The 19209-nt window shown below is 38.0% G+C and overlaps 1 protein-coding gene across 7 annotated transcripts in view; it reads left to right on the top strand.

Annotated features, from left to right (window-relative positions):
- The window catches only part of HEATR5A (HEAT repeat containing 5A), a 123889-nt gene that overhangs the window by 85467 nt on the left and 19213 nt on the right, over positions 1 to 19209 (top strand). For 6 of the 7 annotated variants that reach the window (XM_080643164.1, XM_080643163.1, XM_080643161.1 and 3 more), the window contains 5 exons: positions 2187 to 2366; positions 4923 to 5162; positions 7312 to 7493; positions 8958 to 9026; positions 11385 to 11564. In XM_080643164.1, coding sequence (XP_080499290.1) covers positions 2187 to 2366; positions 4923 to 5162; positions 7312 to 7493; positions 8958 to 9026; positions 11385 to 11564 — 851 coding nt within the window. The remainder of the gene's footprint in view (positions 1 to 2186; positions 2367 to 4922; positions 5163 to 7311; positions 7494 to 8957; positions 9027 to 11384; positions 11565 to 19209) is intronic. The other variant, XM_080643166.1, reaches the window with a different exon arrangement.

The following is a 19209-nucleotide window of genomic DNA, read 5'->3' as shown; positions in this document are numbered from 1 at the left end:
GCTTCCCTCCGGGATCCAAGCTGCTTACCTCCTCCAGCCACCCGCAGGCACCCAGGACCCAGGCTGGCTTCCCTAGGGCTTCCCATAGGCACCCGGGACCTGGGCTGGCTTTTCTCAGGCCCAGCTTCGTCAGGAAGGACATCCGGAATGATGTCCAGTCTAATTAGCATATTACCCTTTTATTATTATAGATTGAATTGGCTATGCAAGTAAAATTATAGTAAAGAATTCATATCTAATTCCTTTTTTTAATTTTCTAAGTTTTCAAACACATGGAAAAGTTTATAGAAATGTACATTAAACACATAGATTCACCTACTTAGTAACTTTATGACACTCATATCTTTTTCTCTCTTTCCATACATACAGATATATAAACCTTTTTTTAAAATGTATTTTATTGATTTTTTACAGAGAGGAAGGGAGAGGAATAGAGAGAAACATCGATGAGAGAGAAACATCGTTCAGCTGCCTCCTGCACATCTGCTACTGGGGATGTGCCCGCAACCAAGGTACATGCCCTTGACCAGAATCGAACCTGGGACCCTTGAGTCCACAGGTCGATGCTCTATCCACTAAGCCAAACCGGTTAGGGCAGATACATAAACCTTTTGCCAAACCATCTCAAAGCAAGTTGCAAACATCATGACAGTTTGCACCCCTAAATCAAGCACCCCTATGTAAAATGCCTCAGTTTACATTTTCCAAGAAGGTCATTCTCTTATATGACCACACATCATTTCCACGCCTAATAAAATTAACAAGGATTTTAGTAACATCATAGAATATATACTTCTGATACAAATTTCCTCAGTTATTAAAAAAAAAAGTCTTTTATGACTCATTCCTACACCCATCAACCCCACCCAAATTTAGGATTCAGTCATGACTCACACATTGCATTGGTTATTCTGTCCCTTTAGACCCCTAATTGGAAACATTCCTACCACTTCCTTCCGAACTTTAAAAAAATCGTTCCTCTTTTAAAATAGTCTAATAGTGGAAAAATCTTTAGAAAATAAATGCTTTCATAAATGCTAGGTGAGTTAAATCTTTAAGGAAAATGTGTTCTTTTAGCATTTCCAGAATTATAGGAAATAGATGCTAGATCAAGACTTATTTCTTCTTGAGATGCTTTATTACTTTGCAATGAGAATATTGTGTAGTAATTTATATTAATTTAGTAGTGTTCTTTAGTTCCTCAGTGGCTTAGTTGTAGTAATTAAACACTGTTTTCTATACAGGAGGTATTTTCTGAGTTTTACTCTGATGTTAATAAATTTAAAACATTTTCCTTACCAGAATAAGGAAAGCTTAATTAAGTATTGAACGTTAATTATGTTAAATGTTTATCTAATTTAAGGAAAACATATTAATAACTCTCGAGCCCTAACCGGTTTGGCTCAGTGGATAGAGCATCAGCCTGCCGACTCAAGGGTCCCAGGTTCGATTCTGGTCAAGGGCATGTACCTTGGTTGTGGGCACATTCCCAGTAGGGAGTGTGCAAGAGGCAGCTGATCAATGTTTCTCTCTTATTGATGTTTCTAACTCTCTATCCCTCTTCCTTCCTCTCTGTAAAAAATCAATAAAATATATTTAAAAAAAAATTCTTGATAAAGACTATCTTTCAATAATATTGCACACAAAAATAACTAGTTAGTAACGTGAATAACACCAAACTAACTGACTTAAAATAGACCTTAGTAGGTTAAGGCACAGTATTAGGACTATTTCTTTAAAATATACTAGGACGTAATCTTACCTAATAAAAGAGAAACATGCAAATAAACCATCACTCTGCTATGCCCACAGCCAATCAGAGTGAGTATGCAAATTAACCCAACAAAGATGGAGGTTAATTTGCATATGCAGGCACAGAGTGATGTGAAGCCTGCTATGAGGGGAAAGGGGGGCGGCAGAGGGAGCTACTGGAGTGGTGCTCCAGACAGAAGCGAGGACTTGCCGGGTCCCAGGCGGCTGGGGAGCGGGGACTTGCCGGCTCCCAGGCGGCTGGGGAGCGGGGACTTGCCGGCTCCCAGGCGGCTGTGAGTGAAGCCAGGGACCTATTCTTGCACGAATATTGTGCAACGGGCCTCTAGTATTTTAATAACTACTGAATGTGTGTGCTTTTCATATGGCAGTTTTGTTTTCTGTATTACTTAGATCATCGATTTTCTTCTTGTCAGATGCTAACATCAGAGAAGTGGGCCTTGAAGGGGCATTACTGACCTTACTAGACAAAGAGACAGATCAGAGATTGTGCCATGATATCAAAGAGACTTTAAATCATATGCTCACATCTATGGCAGTGGACAAACTTTCCTTTTGGTTAAAGCTTTGTAAAGATGTACTTGCTGCATCAGCAGGTAAGTACTGGCGACTACCAATTGAAATAATAAAATTGAAAGTAAAAATGTTATATAAAGTTGTTTGCCAGTGATGATTTATCAGTCTTGTCTGAATATTTAAATTATGTTTGTGGCTTTCTTCAAATGAAGAGTCTAAAGCTAGTGTTTAGGTCTAACACGTAATAAGCCTGCTTTTTTGTTGTTGTTGTCTTATATGACTTTCCTGTGTAAAACAAACTAAAACGTAGAGTCCTTATTTATGCTATAAAAAGGATGAGCTAACTTATAATAGCCCCATCATTTGTTTACATGCATGCAATAAATATTTGAGGAATTGCCTCGAGTCAACATAATAGAAAATTCATCAACGGTTATGACAATTTGAACAAGCCAGCTTTTCCATTCTTAATAATGTTAGTTTCAAATAGTGTTTGATATTAGTGTTATTTCCCATTGTCTTTGCTAGTATAAGATAATTGTTGGTGAGAAAGTGTATTAGAATCTTTAAACTTTCATATCCTTTGAGTAAGAAATCCTCTCTCTGAAATCAATAAAAACATATTTTTTTTAAAAAAATTAGAGAAAGAAGATAGAAACCAGTTCTGTTCTAGGTATTATACATATTTGATCTGATTTAACCATTTAATCATCCTATGCGTAGGCAGTATTATTCCATTTTACATAGAGAAATCAAGTCTTGGAAAGGTTAAGTAATTGCCCAAAGACACACAGGGATGGATTCAAACCTTAGCTTGCAGTATTTTAAAACCCAACTTCTTACTATATTTCATTAACTCTCAACTCATTTACTCTAATCTTATAATTTAATGTCGCTCTAATCTCTACAATTATGTGAAAATCCCATAATGTCCTGGGATTTTTATTTATTTTTACATTCTTCACTGTCTACCTCGATTCTTTTTTTTTTTTTTTTTTTTTTTTTTTTATTGATTTCAGAGAGGAAGGGAGAGGGAAAGAGAGACAGAAACATCAATGATGAGAGAGAATCATTGATCGGCTGCCTCCTGCACAACCTATACTGGGGATCGAGCTCGCAACCCAGGCATGTGCCCTTGACTAGAATCGAACCCGGGACCTTTCAGTCCACAGGCCGACGCTCTATCCACTGAGCCAAACCTGCTAGGGCTCTACCTCGATTCTTAATGATCCTCTTCTCTTCCAGTGATTTAGACCTGCTCTTTCAATCATTATTTTCCACATTTTCTTTAATGCTCTCTTCTATCTCTACTACTTAAGAACTTACAAGGACTTCTTTCCTTTAAAAGAAAATGTGTATGTGCATAGACAAACAGGTTGATTGCACTTTTCTGATATCTCACCTACCTTTTTTTAATTTGCATTTATACTCTGAGCTCACTAGCTCAATTTTATTTTACCATTCTTTTTTTAAAATTTTTTTTATTGATTTCAGAGAGGAAAGGGGAGGAAGAGAGAGATAGAAACATCAGTGATGAGAGAGAATCATTGATCGGCTGCCTCCTGCACGACCCCCACTGGGACCAAGCCCACAACCTGGGCATGTGTCCTTGACCAGGATCGAACCTGGGACCCTTCAGTCCATAGGCTGACGCTCTATCCACTGAGCCAGACCAGCTAGGGCTACCATTTATTCTTTATACTTTGTAGTTTAGCCCTGTCCCTTCTTACTAGGAAAACATCAGTTTCTGTTGACTTCTCAGTCATAAGACAGGACTTTGCCATAACTTTATTATCTATCATAACACACTCAAAAAATGTTGACATACAAGATAACTTAAGAAAACCAAGTTGAGGGGCATAGAAAGGGAGTGGGCTGATAATTCTCAGGGGGAAAGGGGTATGGGGGGGTTCATGAAGAGAATGGACAAAAATCATACACCTATGGATGAGGACAGTGTGGGGGAGGTAAGGGCAGAAGGTGGGGTGGGAAAGGGGTGGAGGGGAGCTATGGGGGGAAAAAGGAGAAATAATTGTAATAATCTGAATAAAGATTTATTTAAAAAAAAAAAAAAAGAAAACCAAGTTGGTTTGTTTTATAGCATTAGTTTTATTTTTAACTAGAGTTAGTAAGCTAACAGTATAAAGAGGAAATAATTCACTACTCAGTCAGTGGCTCTGGTTATCAGGGCATTGTAAGACTATAATGACAACAATGGGTCTATTCTAACAAATACTTTCAGACATTGTCAGTGGATTCAGGAAGCTTCATAAATCCATTCAAGGCCACAGTATTCAAAGAGCATACCCAGCACAATCCACTACACTCCCTACTAGAGAATTTTGATCTTCCTTAGCACAGGGAATTTATTATTATCCTAGTATCTAGTATCATGTTCAGTTTTTCATTTTGAATATAATTTGGCAACTTTCTTACTTTGACCTAGAATGGTTCTAACAGCATTTCTTTAAATGCCACTGTTATTATATTTATTTAATAGGCATGATTACTTTTCATAGTTAAAAGATGTATGATTGATGAACAGTAATTCTGGTCTGAATTTGAAGTCATTTGTGTTCCTTTATAAATATATATTCCAATTGATTGTGATTACATGTGCTCTTCCTTGATAAAAGATTTTACAGCTGTAACTTGTGTGGATACAATGCAAGAAGAGGAAGGTGATAAAGGGGATGATGCCTCAGTTCTGACCACCAGAAGTGATGACAGATCCCATCCTTTTACCAATCCCCGGTGGGCCACTAGAGTCTTCGCTGCTGAATGTGTCTGCAGGATAATTAACCAGTGTGAGAGTGCACACTGCGCACATTTTGACATTGCTTTAGCACAAGAAATGAAAAAAAGGGATTCAAGAAGTAAGTGGCATAATAATAAAAAAAAACAAATATTATACATAGAAATTCTGTCTGCTTATATGTTTAATATTAATTTAAAAGATAAAACTAAAAGGTGATCTTTATTCTTCCAAATCAGTTATGAAACTGACTATACCTTTACATAAACAGTAAGCATAGTATATTTTTAATGTCTAAATACATTTTTAATAAGCTTCTTAAATTGATATTCACAACTTGATTAATGGATTTATAGAATGAATTAAGTTTATAGAGAATAATCATGTTCTTAGAAAGTAGTATGTGTATTAGCTACTTCCCAAAATTTATTTTCTGAGTTATAACTTACAACAATTTTACGTGTAGATTGTTTTGTTTCCATGGATATTACTCAGAAAACATTTGAGCCTATCTCAATGGAAACAGTTATAAGACCATTTTAACCTTTTATTTAGTTTCATTATTTTTACCTAAATATGTGTGTTATGGTTCAATGTCTGATTTTTTAATTCACTTCAGTACATGTTCAAAGGAGCAATGCCCATACCTGAATGCCTTGAAAATGTTCTTTACCAATCAAAAGAATTATAAAGCAAAATGTTTCTGTCGCCAGCCTGAGAATATGAATTAGGTATCTGTTTCAATGATTTTTCAAGTAGCATTTATTGCGTCTCTTATTTGTGATGAGCATGTGCTAGATACTGATAGTATAAAATCAGTATATCATAGATGCTTACTGATTCCTGTGCTCCCAATTAAAATTGTAATTGGCACTTACCAAGATGAGTTGGTTTTTTTAATGTGGCCTATAGCTATTCTTTTTGAATTAGTCTCAAATACATTTTAGGTAAAGATTACTTGTACCCTAAACATTTTATTGCTGGAACATTGTTAAATGATTGTCTTATGTTTTTCCCTGGTAGAATTATTATGCCAAACAATGTGTTGTAGGAATGAAAAGAATTTTTATTTATAACTAGAGGCCTGGTGCACGAAATCTGAGCACTGGAGGGGGGACAGGCCCCTCAGCCCAGCCTGCGCCCTCTCGCAGTCCAGGACCCCTCGTGGGATGTCAGCAGTCAGACATGCCTCTCGCAGTCCGGGACCCCTCACTCCTTACCGCCTGCCTGCTCGCTGCTTTTTACCACTTGGCTTGCTGCTCCTTAGTACTGCCGCAGAGGCGGGAGAGGCTCCTACCGCTGCTGCACTCACCAGCTATGAGCCCGGCTTCTGGCTGAGTGGCACTCCCCCTGTGGGAGCACACTGACCACCAGGGGGCAGCTCCTGTGTTGAGCATCTGACCCCTGATGGTCAGTGCGTGTCATAGCGATCGGTCGTTCCGCCAGTCATTCTGCCGTTCGGTCAATTTGCATATTAGGCTTTTATTATATAGGATTTTATAGTGACTAATTTTTTTATATTCCCATCACTTGTATGTGTGGCAAGACATGCAGAAACAAGATAATCTAGTTCATTTAAAACACTACATGAAACTTTTTTATTTTTTATTAATCTTCACCCAAGGGTATTTTCCCATTGATTTTTAGAGAGAGTGGAAGGGAGGGGGATAAACAGAGAGAAAAACATCGATGTGAGAAAGACACATCAATTGATTGCCTCCTTGCACACACCTCAACCTGTGCCAGGGATCAAGCCTGCAACTGAGGTATGTGCCCTTGACTGGAATCGAACCCAGGACTGTTCAGTCTGTGGGCCAGCACTATCCGCTAGCCAAACTGGGTAGGGCCATAAAACTATTTTTTAAAGGAACATTGTGTTTTAGCTTCAACTTGATGTAAAGGGAATAAATTACTGACTAATTCATCAAAACCCATTTTCCTAAGTATCTTCTAATGTACTTTTATCAGAAAGTCTGGACATAATTTTTATTGAAGGTACCATTAGCACTCTTTTAAAGGATAATAATTCTGCCTTTGGTTTTTGAATAGCTGTAGAACTACTTGCTTTGGAATAGTGTTCTTGTGTATGAGTACAGTGTTGGAGTATATCCAGCTTTAAAGTTTGCATTTAACAAACGGTAAAATAAAACAGTAAATTAAATCTGAGGTACTTAAAAGGAAGTCTGGATTATGAAATTAAATTAAAAACTTAACATAAATCTTAGCTCCAGCATACTCTTTTCCTTGATAAGATTTTTTTAATCTTGCAGATGACTTTTTGGTGCTGCATCTTGCCGACTTAATTCGCATGGCTTTTATGGCTGCCACAGATCATAGTGACCAGCTCCGTCTTTCTGGCCTTCAAACGTTGTTAATTGTTATTCGGCGATTTGCAACTATTCCAGAACCAGAGTTTCCAGGACACGTGATTCTGGAACAGTATCAAGCCAATGTAAGCACTTTCTGCAAGAGATGAATTATTAAACACCCAGATAAAAAGCCTATTGAACTAATTGGCATGTCACCTTTTAATACATAAATAAGTATATATCTCTGCTTACATATCACCATTATAATTAGTATTTAGAAAATGCATATGTTTGAAGAAGAAATCTTCATGTAAAAGCAAAATAGTACTTAAAAAGGTCTTTTATAACTTCAAAGATTAATTTTAATAATTAACATCTTCATGTTAATATTGGGAAATAAAGAACTTGAGTAATTAAATTTTTTACAAAATACCTGAATAAGCTTAAAATAACACTAAATCATTACTAAACATTTTGTTTAGGCTACATGCATGTTCTATTTGCAAATCATTGTTCCTAGAGTAGATATAACCACCTTCATTGTTTTTCTGGACTTAGAAAAGAGTTCAGAGTTCTAGTACTGTAAACTTTTTAACTGGTGTTTGATGCATTGAGCTGTTTGGAAGAACCAGTAAGATAACAGAATCATCACGTTACATCACACATAATCCTGCAGCATTTATCCCAGAGTAGCTCTCATTATGATTCAGAGGCAGCTTCTTTTTCTTTTTTTTTAATATACTTTTATTGATTTTAGAGAAAGAAAGAGAGAAACATCAGTCAGCTACCTCCCACACATACCCTGACATGCACCCCAACCAGGGATCAAGCCCACAACCAGGGTAGATGCCCTGACCGGGAATTGAACCCGAGACTCTTCGATGCACAGGAGGACACTCAGCCAACTGAGCCACACCAGCTAGGGCCAGAGACAGTTCCTGACAGCTAGCAGTTAGGACGACCAGAGCAGTTCACCAGTTAGTTAGCAATCTCTCTTCATGTCTTCCTAGCTGGTGATGCCAATGTATGCTTGAGAAGAAAGCAAAGGAAGGGAGTGATAGTACATAGAACTATCGTATTAATATAAAATATTATAATTCAACTTAATTAAGGGGAGCTCTGTTGTATTTGTAGTCCTCTTAAAACTGCAAATGATAGAATAAATACAACTCAGCAGAAAAGGAAAATTGTTTTCAGAAATTGTATTTGGCTCTGCTTGGTTCCACACTGGCTTTATTCTCAAATTTGCTCTCTCCAAGTTCTATCAAGATGGTTCTCTAAGAAGCAACTAGAATCTTATAAAGATTGTGCTTTCCCAGTACTCCCAGCAAGTCTTAAGGGGAACTTTCATTGTCCCAGGATGGGTCTCTGGAGCCAGGCAGTGCTGTCACTCCATAGCACAACATGGGCTAAGATTTGGGGAGAGAGAAGGTTCCGGAAAGGAAAATTGGGATGCTATTAGGTAAAAGCAAAGGACAATATACCAGGTAGAAAAACAGCAAGTGTTCTTCATAATACCTGCTATAAACAAATAATTTTAATAACATTAAAAAGAGGACGCTTGTGCTGTCTTACTGACCTTGATATGTCATATAATTTCTTGCCAGGTAGGAGCAGCACTTCGACCAGCCTTCACTTCAGAGACAGCACCTGATGTCACTGCCAAAGCATGTCAGGTAAATGCCTAAAAAGACAAAGCTTAACAAATAAAACGCTCTCTTCAGAAGCAATTCTCTAGCTATTATTTGATACCGGGGTTCTATATTATAGTTTTCTGTTACTTAATCTCAGCTGTTCCTTCTCCTTTACTTTTTAAATTTAGAGACCTTCCTCTCCCTTTCGTGTAGCTGCATGGTAATCCAGTATATGGATAAGTCATAATTTATGGGTGACAAATAAATGGGTTTTTTAATGGTTTGCTATTTCAAATAGTGCTAGAGTGAATGGCCTTCTGCACAGGTCATTTGACTTGGTGCAATCTTATCTGTAAAATAAACTCCAAAATTGAATTGCTGAGTTAAAGCGTATATTATAGGGGTTTACCAATTTCATCTCCTAACAGTAATGTATGCAAGCATTATTGTCTGAGCAATTTTGTCCATAGTCTGAGCAATTTTGTGAGTTGTCAAACATTTAGATTTTTGTGTATGTGATGGAGTGAAAAGGGTATATCAATATACTAGTTTAGATTTGTATTTCAAGTGAGATTGAATGCTTTTTTACATATCAAAGTCCCATATAATATACCATTCTAAACAGGTATTTTTCTTGGAGTGGCTGTCAAACACTCAAAATCCAGCCCTGCATGACCTGAAATTATTAAAAGCAGAACTAGCTTGAATTGAGTTAATTATAAACATAACAGATTGGTTTTAGTCAGGTCTTTCAACTTTATTTTATTCAGTTGTATTTAGGAAGCGTTTGAGTGCCTGAATTGTTTCAATGTTGTACTGAGCCTCTTTTTTTTCAAACCAGAGGGTTTGGTTTTTTTTAATTGATTTGAGAGAGGGAGGAAAGGAGAGAGAGAGAGAAACATCCATGAGAAAGAGAAATATTTGATTGGCTGCCTCCTGCGCACCCCTTACTGGGGTTTGAGCCCATAACCCAGGCATGTGTCCTGACCGGAATCGAACTGGCAACCTTTGGGTCTACAGACAACACTCAACCAACTAAGGTCAGGGCTGTACTGAGTCTTTAATTTTTCAATCACTTTATTATATGTGTTTCTGCTGTAAGTCACTTGAAATTTTGTGAAATGGGGCAGGAAGTGATTAAATAGATGGAAAGGTAACATTTACTCTAGAAGAAGATAAATACCATGACACCTTAGAAAACTATAAACATCCCTGATAATTGAGTAAACTTTTTGCATTGGAAAATTATTAATTATGTTTATATTTTAAATTTTTTAAAGAAATTTTTAATATCTTATTTTCAAAAGAATCAAAACCTTCTTTGGGGTTTTAGTGTTAGATGCTTTATCTTTTAAGAAAGTTACATTAAGTAACCACACAATTCAGTGTGGTTTTTTTAAATATATATTTTTATTGATTTCAGAGAGGAAGGGAGAGGGAGAGACAGACAGAAACATCAATGATGAGGGATAATCATTGATCGGCTGCCTCCTGCATGCCCCCCACTGGGGACTGAGCTGCAAGTGCCCTGAGCAGGAATCAAACTGTGACCTCCTGGTTCATAGGTCAATGCTCAACCACTGAGCCACACCAGGCACAATCTCAAATTTTTTTTTTTTAAATATATTTTATTGATTTTTTACAGAGAGGAAGGGAGAGGGACAGAGAGCTAGAAACATCAATGAGAGAGTAACATCGATCAGCTGCCTCCTGCAACACCCCCTACTGGGGATGTGCCCACAACCAAGGTACATGCCCTTGACCGGAATCGAACCTGGGACCCTTCAGTCCGCAGGCCGACGCTCTATCCACTGAGCCAAACCAGTTAGGGCACAATCTCAAATTTTAAAATAATAAGATGAGCCGAAACCGGTTTGGCTCAGTGGATAGAGCGTCGGCCTGTGGACTGAAGGGTCCCAGGTTCGATTCCGGTCAAGGGCACGTACCTTGGTTGCGGGCACATCCCCAGTAGGAGGTGTGCAGGAGGCAGCTGATCGATGTTTCTCTCTCATCGATGTTTCTAGCTCTCTATCCCTCTCCCTTCCTCTCTGTAAAATATCAATAAAATATATTTTAAAAAAATAATAATAATAATAAGATGAAATAATCAGGACTGAAGATTTAATTTAAATGTTAATCCAAACATTTATGAAAGTGGTACCTTCTGAATCTCTTTGATTCTATGTACTGATTAGTACTGGTGTCCTTGCTTCAACCTTAGACTTCATTTCCTTTTGAAATGCTGGCTTTTAAGTATCATTATAAGCAGCTTCTCATTGGGTTTCTTGATAGCAAGGTAATTTCATTGACTAGATTCCTAAGATTTGGGTGAGTTCTGTTGAACTTATAGGAACATATTTATAATTTTTAAATGTAACTTCTTATTTTCTTAAAAACCAGGTTTGCAGTGCCTGGATAGCAAGTGGAGTTGTAAGTGACCTTAATGATCTCCGAAGAGTTCATCATTTGCTTGTTTCATCATTAACAAAAATACAGGCTGGAAAAGAAGCTCTAAGTCACTTATATAATGAAAGTGCTTCTACCATGGAGATCTTAGCTGTGCTAAAAGCCTGGGCAGAGGTTAGTACTTGTTAATTTGTAATGGGAATTTTGGAAGTTGTTAATAAACAGCTTAGGCCATAAATTGAAATTAATTTTTTAAAACACAAATAAGTCCTTTTTTAAAGTTAACAAAAGACTTTCAACATATAATTTATTGTATATTAATTGATATTTTGGCCAAGCATTCTAAAGTGTTCTTCATTGTCTGTTATCTGCTGCTGTCAGCAGGGGCAGTCAGTCTTGAGCCAGACAGACTTTATGATACCCAATGAAAATTAATTTTTATTGAAATCTGAACTACTAGAAATGTGGGTTTGCTTGTATGTTCTATTAATTCTATAACACATACTTTAATTTTGTATGCTGTTTTATAGGTGACTTTTGAATATTAAATAATAAGTAATTTCCTTTTCTAAGATTAAGAAATCTTATACAAAAAAAATGCTTAACTTTTCTAATTAGGGAGAAAACTCTATTTTTTTAAATTTACTATGGAAATGTTTAAGCAGATATGAAAGTGGTTATAATAGTGTAATGAACCTACTTATACCCATCAACCAGCTTTAGCAGTTACCAAACTTGGCCAATCTGAGTTCATATATCATTTTAATGAATGTGTATAGTTTTACATTACAACTGAAAGAAAAAATCAATATGAAAGAAAGGGTTTCCTCCAGTATAGCTAATATAACTAACTAATTAAAACCTGAAGATTATAGATTTTTTTTTCATTATTTAGTTTTAACAAATCTTTTTTAATTAATGAAACCAACAGTTTTTTAGAGAGAGAAACATCGATTTGTTGTTCCACTTATTTATTAATTCATTGGTTAATTCTTGTGTATGCCCTGACCAGGAATCAGACCTGCAACCTTGACATTTCACAAGGATGCTTTAACCAACTGAGCGACCTGGCCAGGGCTAGGGTTCATAAATCTTGATTAAGAAGTAGTTCTGGCCTTAGCTGGTTTGGCTCAGTGGATAGAGCTTCGCCTACAAACTGAAGGGTCCCGGGTTTGATTCTGGTCAAGGGCACATGCCCGGGTTGAGTCTCAATCCCCAGTATGGGGGCATGCAGGAGGCAGCCAATTAATGATTCTCATCATTGATGTTTCTATCTCTGTCTCCCTCTCCTTTCCTCTCTGAAACCAATAAAAATGTATTTTTAAAAGGAAAGTAGTTCTGGTCCAGCTGCTGTAGCTCAGTAGTTGCACGTCAACCTGTAAACCAGGAGGTTAGTTTGATTCCTGCTTAGGGCACTTGCCCAGGTTTGGGGCTCTATCATGCAGGAGGCAGCCTACCGATGATTCTCTCTCATGTTAATGTTTCTGTCTCTCCCTTCCTTTCTGAAATTAATAAAAACATATTTTTTTAAAAAGAAGTAATTCTGCCTAGATTTAGTAAGCAGGATCTATCTTTAACAATCAGCTCTTTGTGCTTTTAAATGGAAATGTTTAAGCAGATATTTAAACATTTAAATATATGTTTCTAACATGGAACAAACTGTTGAATCTCAGAGGGAAGGCAGGGTGGGTGGGTGGGAGGGAAGAAATCAACCAAAGAACTTGTATGCATATATGCATAACCCATAGACACAGACAATAGGGTGGTGAAGGCCTGGGGTGGGGCGAGGTTGGGGGGGCGGCTAGAAGGGGTCAATGGGGGGAAAATGGGGACATATGTAATACTTTCAACAATAAAGATTTAAATAAATAAGTGCTTTTAGCTCTAGTCTCCATAACCTATTTTACAGATAATTCTCCTCTTATATAGTGTTCTTTATAATAATTTGAATCTCTGTGCTCCCGCTTAAGCCCATTACCTCCTCCTATTCTCTCCTCAGTAAAGATAATGACTGACCAACAGATTCTGCATAAAGGAGATTCATAATCTGCTATCTGAAATCCTTGACTCCAGATAATAGTTGGAATTCAGATTTGGGGGATTTTCAAAAAGTAATATATTACATATTCCATGTATTCATCTGGGAAGTGTGGGGCAATATGGAATCTATAATCAAACACATTACTATATCTGTAATAAAATGTTTGAATGTCACACTGTGTTGGATGAATAGCCTCACATAAGTTCAGTCAGTTTTGCCACCAGATTAGTTTTCCAGAAATTTACATTTTTTTCAGATTACTAGATCTTAGATCTGTAGATAAAGAGGTAGTACAATCAGTTTGTGTACTATGTTGAATACTTTAACATCCTAACCTAATATATAAAAACCCTGCATCATAACAACCAGTAATGACCAGAGGCTTACCAACCGGAAGTCAGTGCTGGCCCTGTCCCCAAGCAAGTGGATAGTGACAATCAGGCAGGCAGGCAGAGTGGTTAGGGGTGATCAAGTAGGTAGACCAGCAGTTAGGGGTGATCAGGTAGGCAGGCAAGTGGTTAGGGGAGATCAGGTAGGCAGACGGCCCCTTGCCGGGCTGGCCATGCCCCCAAGCAAGCGGTTAGGGGCAATCAGGCAGGCAGGCAGAGTGGTAAGGGATGATCAGGTAGGCAGACGGCCCCTCGCAGGGCTGGCCTTGCCCCCCAGCAAAGAAAGAAGGGGGCCCAGGCCAGCCAAGTCATTGCATCCCAGCCTGTTGCCTGCAGAGGGAGGCCACCGGTGGCAGGGGAGGGGGCGGGGCAGTGCTGCACAGGTGGCAAGCAGTGGCAGCGGCAGGTGTGGGGCCAGCTACCTGCAGCCCAGGGAAGGAAAGCCCTGATAGGCCCTGATCTCAGGCCAGGCCTAGGGACCCTACCTGAGGAGTCCTGGATTGTGAGAGGGTGCAGGCCAGGCTGAGGGACCCGCTCCCCCCCCCCTGAGTGCACGAATTTTCATGCACCAGGCCTCTAGTCTATAATAACAAAAGGGTAATATGCTAATTAGACTGGACGTCCTTCCAGATGAAGCCGGGGCCGGAGGGAAACCCAGGTCCTGGGTGCCAGAGGGAAGCTGGTGCCGGCAGCCTGGGGAAGGAAGGCATACTCTTGCACCAATTTCGTGTATCGGGCCTCTAGTAGTCCTATAAACAGTCCATGTTAAGTTTATGTATGTAAAACTTCTTGTCATGATTTAGTGGTAACTTTGAAAGAAAATACTTTTAGTATTTCAGTCTACTGCGGTTTAGAGATAGCCACCTGAAATCTTATGTTGAGATGGATTGTAAGGCCATAATAAGGCTTAGTGAGAAAGAGTGCTGAGATCATTTAGTTACAGCTATCATGATTGTGAAAGTACAGAGTGGCAGCATGTTTACCACGGATTTTTATCCCTGATTTTTTGGGGTTTTTTTTTTTTTACTTCAGCCTTTTTTTTTTTTATTAAGGTATTATATGTGTACATATCTTACCATTGCCCCCCCGCCACCCCACTCCCATACATGCCCTCACCCCCCAATGTTTTGCATCCGTTGGTTATTCTTATATGCATGCATGTAAGTCCTTCGGTTGATCTCTTATTTCCCCCACCTCTCCCTAACCTTCCCGCTGTAATTTGACAGTCTGTTTGATGCTTTACTGCCTCTGTATCTATCTTTTTGTTCATCAGTTTATAATCTTTTTTATTATCCACAAATGAGTGAGATCATGTGGTATTTTTCTTTCATTGACTGGTTTATTTCACTTAGCGTAATGTTCTCCAATTCCATCCAGGTTGCTACAAATGGTAAGAATTCCTTCTTTTTTATGGCAGCATAGTATTTCATTGTGTAGATGTACCATAGTTTTCTGATCCAGTCATCTGCTGACGGGCACCCAGGCTGTTTCCAAATCTTAGCTATTGTAAATTGTGCTGCTATGAACATAGGGGTGCATATATCCTTTCTGATTGGTTTTTCTAGTTTCTTAGGATATATTCCTAGGAGTGGGATTACTGGGTCAAATGGGAGTTCCATTTTCAGTTTTTTGAGGAAACTCCATACTGTTCTCCACAGTGGCTGCACCAGTCTACATTCCCACCAGCAGTGCACGAGGGTTCCTTTTTCTCCGCATCCTCGCCAACACTTGTGGTTTGTTGATTTGTTGATGATAGCCATTCTGACAGGTGTGAGATGGCATTGCATTGTCGTTTTGATTTGCATCTCTCAGATAATTAGTGACTTTGAGCATGTTTTCATGTGTTTCTTGGCCTTCCTTCTGTCTTCTTTTGAAAAGATTCTATTTAGGTCCGTTGCTCATTTTTTTATTGGATCAAGTTGTATAAGCTGCCTGTAGAAGTTGGAGATTAAACCTTTATCAGTGATAATATTTGCAAATATGTTCTCCCATACAGTGGGCTTTCTTGTTGTTTTGTTGATGGTTTCTTTTGCTGTGCAAAAGCTTTTTATTTTGATGTAGTCCCGTTTGTTTATTTTCTCTCTGGCTTCCATTGCCCTAGGGGCAGTATCAGTGAAGAAGTTCTTTTGGCATATGTCTGAGATTTTGCTGCCTGTGGATTCCTCTAGTATTTTTATGGTTTACCGTCCTATGTTTAAGTCCTGTATTCATTTTGAGTTTATTTTTGTGTATGGTGTAAATTGGTTGTCTAGTTTCATTTTTTTGCATGTATCTGTCCAATTTTCCCAACAACATTTATTGAAGAGACTGTCTTGACTCCATTGTATGTTCATGCCTCCTTTGTCAAATATTAATTGCGCATAGTGGTTTGGATCAATATCTGGATTCTCTATTCTATTCCATTGGTCTATATATATGTTCTTGTGCCAGTACCAGGCTGTTTTGAGAACAGTGGCTTTGTAATACAGCTTGAAATCTGGTATTGAGATCCCTCCTACTTTATTCTTCTTTCTCAGGATTGCTGTGGCTATTTGGGGTCTTTTTTTATTCCAGATGAATTTTTGGAGAGTTCTTTCTAGGTCTGTGAAATATGCCGTTGGTATTTTAATGGGGAGTGCATTGAATCTATAGATTGCTTTGGGTAGTATGGACATTTTAATGATGTTGATTCTACCAATCCATGAACATGGTATGTTCTTCCATCTGTTTACGTCTTCCTCTATCTCTTTTTTCAGTGTCCTGTAGTTTTCCGCGTATAGGTGTTTTACCTCCTTAGTTAAGTTTATTCCTAGGTATCTTAATTTTTTTTGGTACGGTGGTAAATGGGATTGCTTTTTTAGTCTCTCTTTCTGTAAGTTCACTATTGGTGTATAGAAATGCCATAAATTTCTTGGCGTGAATTTTGTATCCTGCTACATTGCCGAATTCATTTATTAAGTCTGTTAGTTTTTTGATGGAGTCTTTTGGGTTTTTTATGTACAATATCATGTCATCTGCAAATAAGGACAGCTTTACTTCTTCTTTTCCAGTTTGGATGCCTTTTATTTCTTCTTCTTGTCTAATTGCAATGGCTAATACTTCCAGTACTATGTCAAACAGGAATGGTGAGAGTGGGCATCCCTGTCTTGTTCCTGTTCTTAGGGGAAATGGTTTTAGTTTTTGCCCATTGAGTATGATATTAGCTGTGATCCTTCTATTCCCACCTTGTTGAGAGTTTTATCAAGAAAGGGTGTTGGATTTTGTCAAATGCTTTTTCTGCATCAATTGATATGACTATGTGATTTTTATCTCTCAATTTGTTTATGTGATGTATCACGTTAATTGATTTGCGGATATTGTACCATCCTTGCATTCCTGGGATAAATCCTACTTGGTCATGGTGTATGATCTTTCTGATATACTGCTGGATCTGATTTGCTAGAATTTTGTTGAGGATTTTGGCATCTACGTTCATGAGGGATATTGGCCTGTAATTCTCTTTCATTGTGTTGTCTTTATCTGGTTTTGGTATTAGGGTGATGCTGGCTTCATAGAAAGAGCTTGGAAGTGTTCCTTCCTCTTGAATTTTTTGGAATATCTGAGTAGGATAGGTTTTAGTTCTTCCTTGAATGTTTGGTAAAACTCTCCTGTGAAGCTGTTTGGCCCCGGGCTTTTGTTTGCCAGAAGCTTTTTGATGGCTGCTTCAATTTCTTCCGTATATCTGGCATATTGAGCTGTTTAGATTCTTCCTGATTGAGTTTTGGAAGGTTATATTTTTCTAGGAATATGTCCATTTCCTCTAAGTTGTCCAGTTTGTTGGAATAGAGTTGTTCATAGTATTTTTTAACAATCCTTTGTATTTCGGCGGGATCTGTTGTTATTTCACCTCTTTCATTTCTGATTTTGTTTATTTGGGTCCTCTCTCTTTGCTTCTTGGTGAGCCTGGCTAGAGGTTCATCAATCTTGTTTATCCTTTCAAAGAACCAGCTCTTGGTTTTGTTGATCTTTTGTATTGTTTCTTTGGTCTCTGTCGTTTATCTCCGCTCTGATCTTTATTATTTCCTTCCTTCTGCTTACACTTGGATTTTCTTGTTGCTCTTTTTCCAACTCTTTGAGTTGTAGCGTTAGGTAATTTATTACCATTGTTTCTTGTTTTTTGCAGTATGCTTGTAGAGCTATGAACTTCCCTCTCAAGACTGCTTTCACTGTGTCCCATAGATTTTGGATTGTTGTGTTTTCATTGTTGTTTGTTGCCATGCTGTTTTTTATTTCTTCCTTGATCTCTCTGGTAACCCAGTCATTGTTTAATAGCATGCTGTTTAGTCTCCATGTGTTTGATTTCTTTGGATTGTTTTTATTGTAGTTGATTTCCAGTTTTATGCCACTGTGGTCTGAGAAGATGCTTGATATGATTTCTATCTTCTTGAATTTGAAGAGACTTTGCCTATGACCCAACATATGGTCTGTCTTTGAAAATGTCCCATGTGCACTTGAGAAGAATGTATATTCTGTGGCTTTGGGGTGAAATGTTCTGAAGATGTCAATTAATTCCATCTGGTCTAGTGAGTCATTTAGGGTTGATGTTTCTTTGCTGATTTTTTGTTTAGAGGATTTGTCCAATGGTGATAGTGGGGTATTAAAGTCTCCTACTATGATTGTATTGCTGTCAATCTCTCCCTTGATATCCTCCAGGAGATTTTTTATGTATTTGGGTGCTCCTGTATTGGGTGCATATATGTTTACCATAGTTATTTCTTCTTGTTGGATTGCTCCCTTTAGTATTATGAAGTGGCCTTCCTTATCTCTTGTTACGTCCTTCACTTTGAGATCTAATTTGTCAGATATAAGTATTGCTACCCCAGCTTTTTTTTCATTTCCATTCACCTGGAAAACCTTTTTCCATCCCTTCACCCTCAGTCTGTGTGCGTCTTTTTTTCTGAGGTGGGTTTCTTGTAGACAGCAGATATATGGGTCTTGTTTTCTTATCCAATCCGTTACCCTATGTCTATTGATTGGGGCATTTAATCCATTTACATTTAAAGTTATTATTGATAGGTACTTATTTGTCACCATTTTTATTCTTTACCCCTGTGTTCCTTCTTCGCTTCCTATTTCTTTTTTTTACAGCAGACCCTTTCACATTTCTTGCATTGCTGGTTTGGTGTTAATGAATTCCCTTAGTTCTTTTTTGTCTGTGAAGCTCCTGATTTCACCTTCAATTTTGATTGATAGCCTAGCTGGGTACAGTATTCTTGGATTCAGACCCTTCCTTTGCATGACTTTGTATATTTCATTCCATTCCCTTCTGGCCTGATAAGTTTCTGTTGAGAAATCAGTTGCTAGTCTGATGGGGGTTCCTTTGTATGTAACTTTCTGTCTCTCTCTTGCCGCTTTTAAGATTCTTACTTTG

This window comes from Plecotus auritus (assembly GCF_963455305.1).
Source record: "Plecotus auritus genome assembly, chromosome: 1".
NCBI classification, from domain to species: Eukaryota; Metazoa; Chordata; class Mammalia; order Chiroptera; family Vespertilionidae; genus Plecotus; species Plecotus auritus.
The sequence above is the reverse complement of the archived record's forward strand: the minus strand, read 5'-3'. Positions and strand labels throughout refer to the sequence as shown.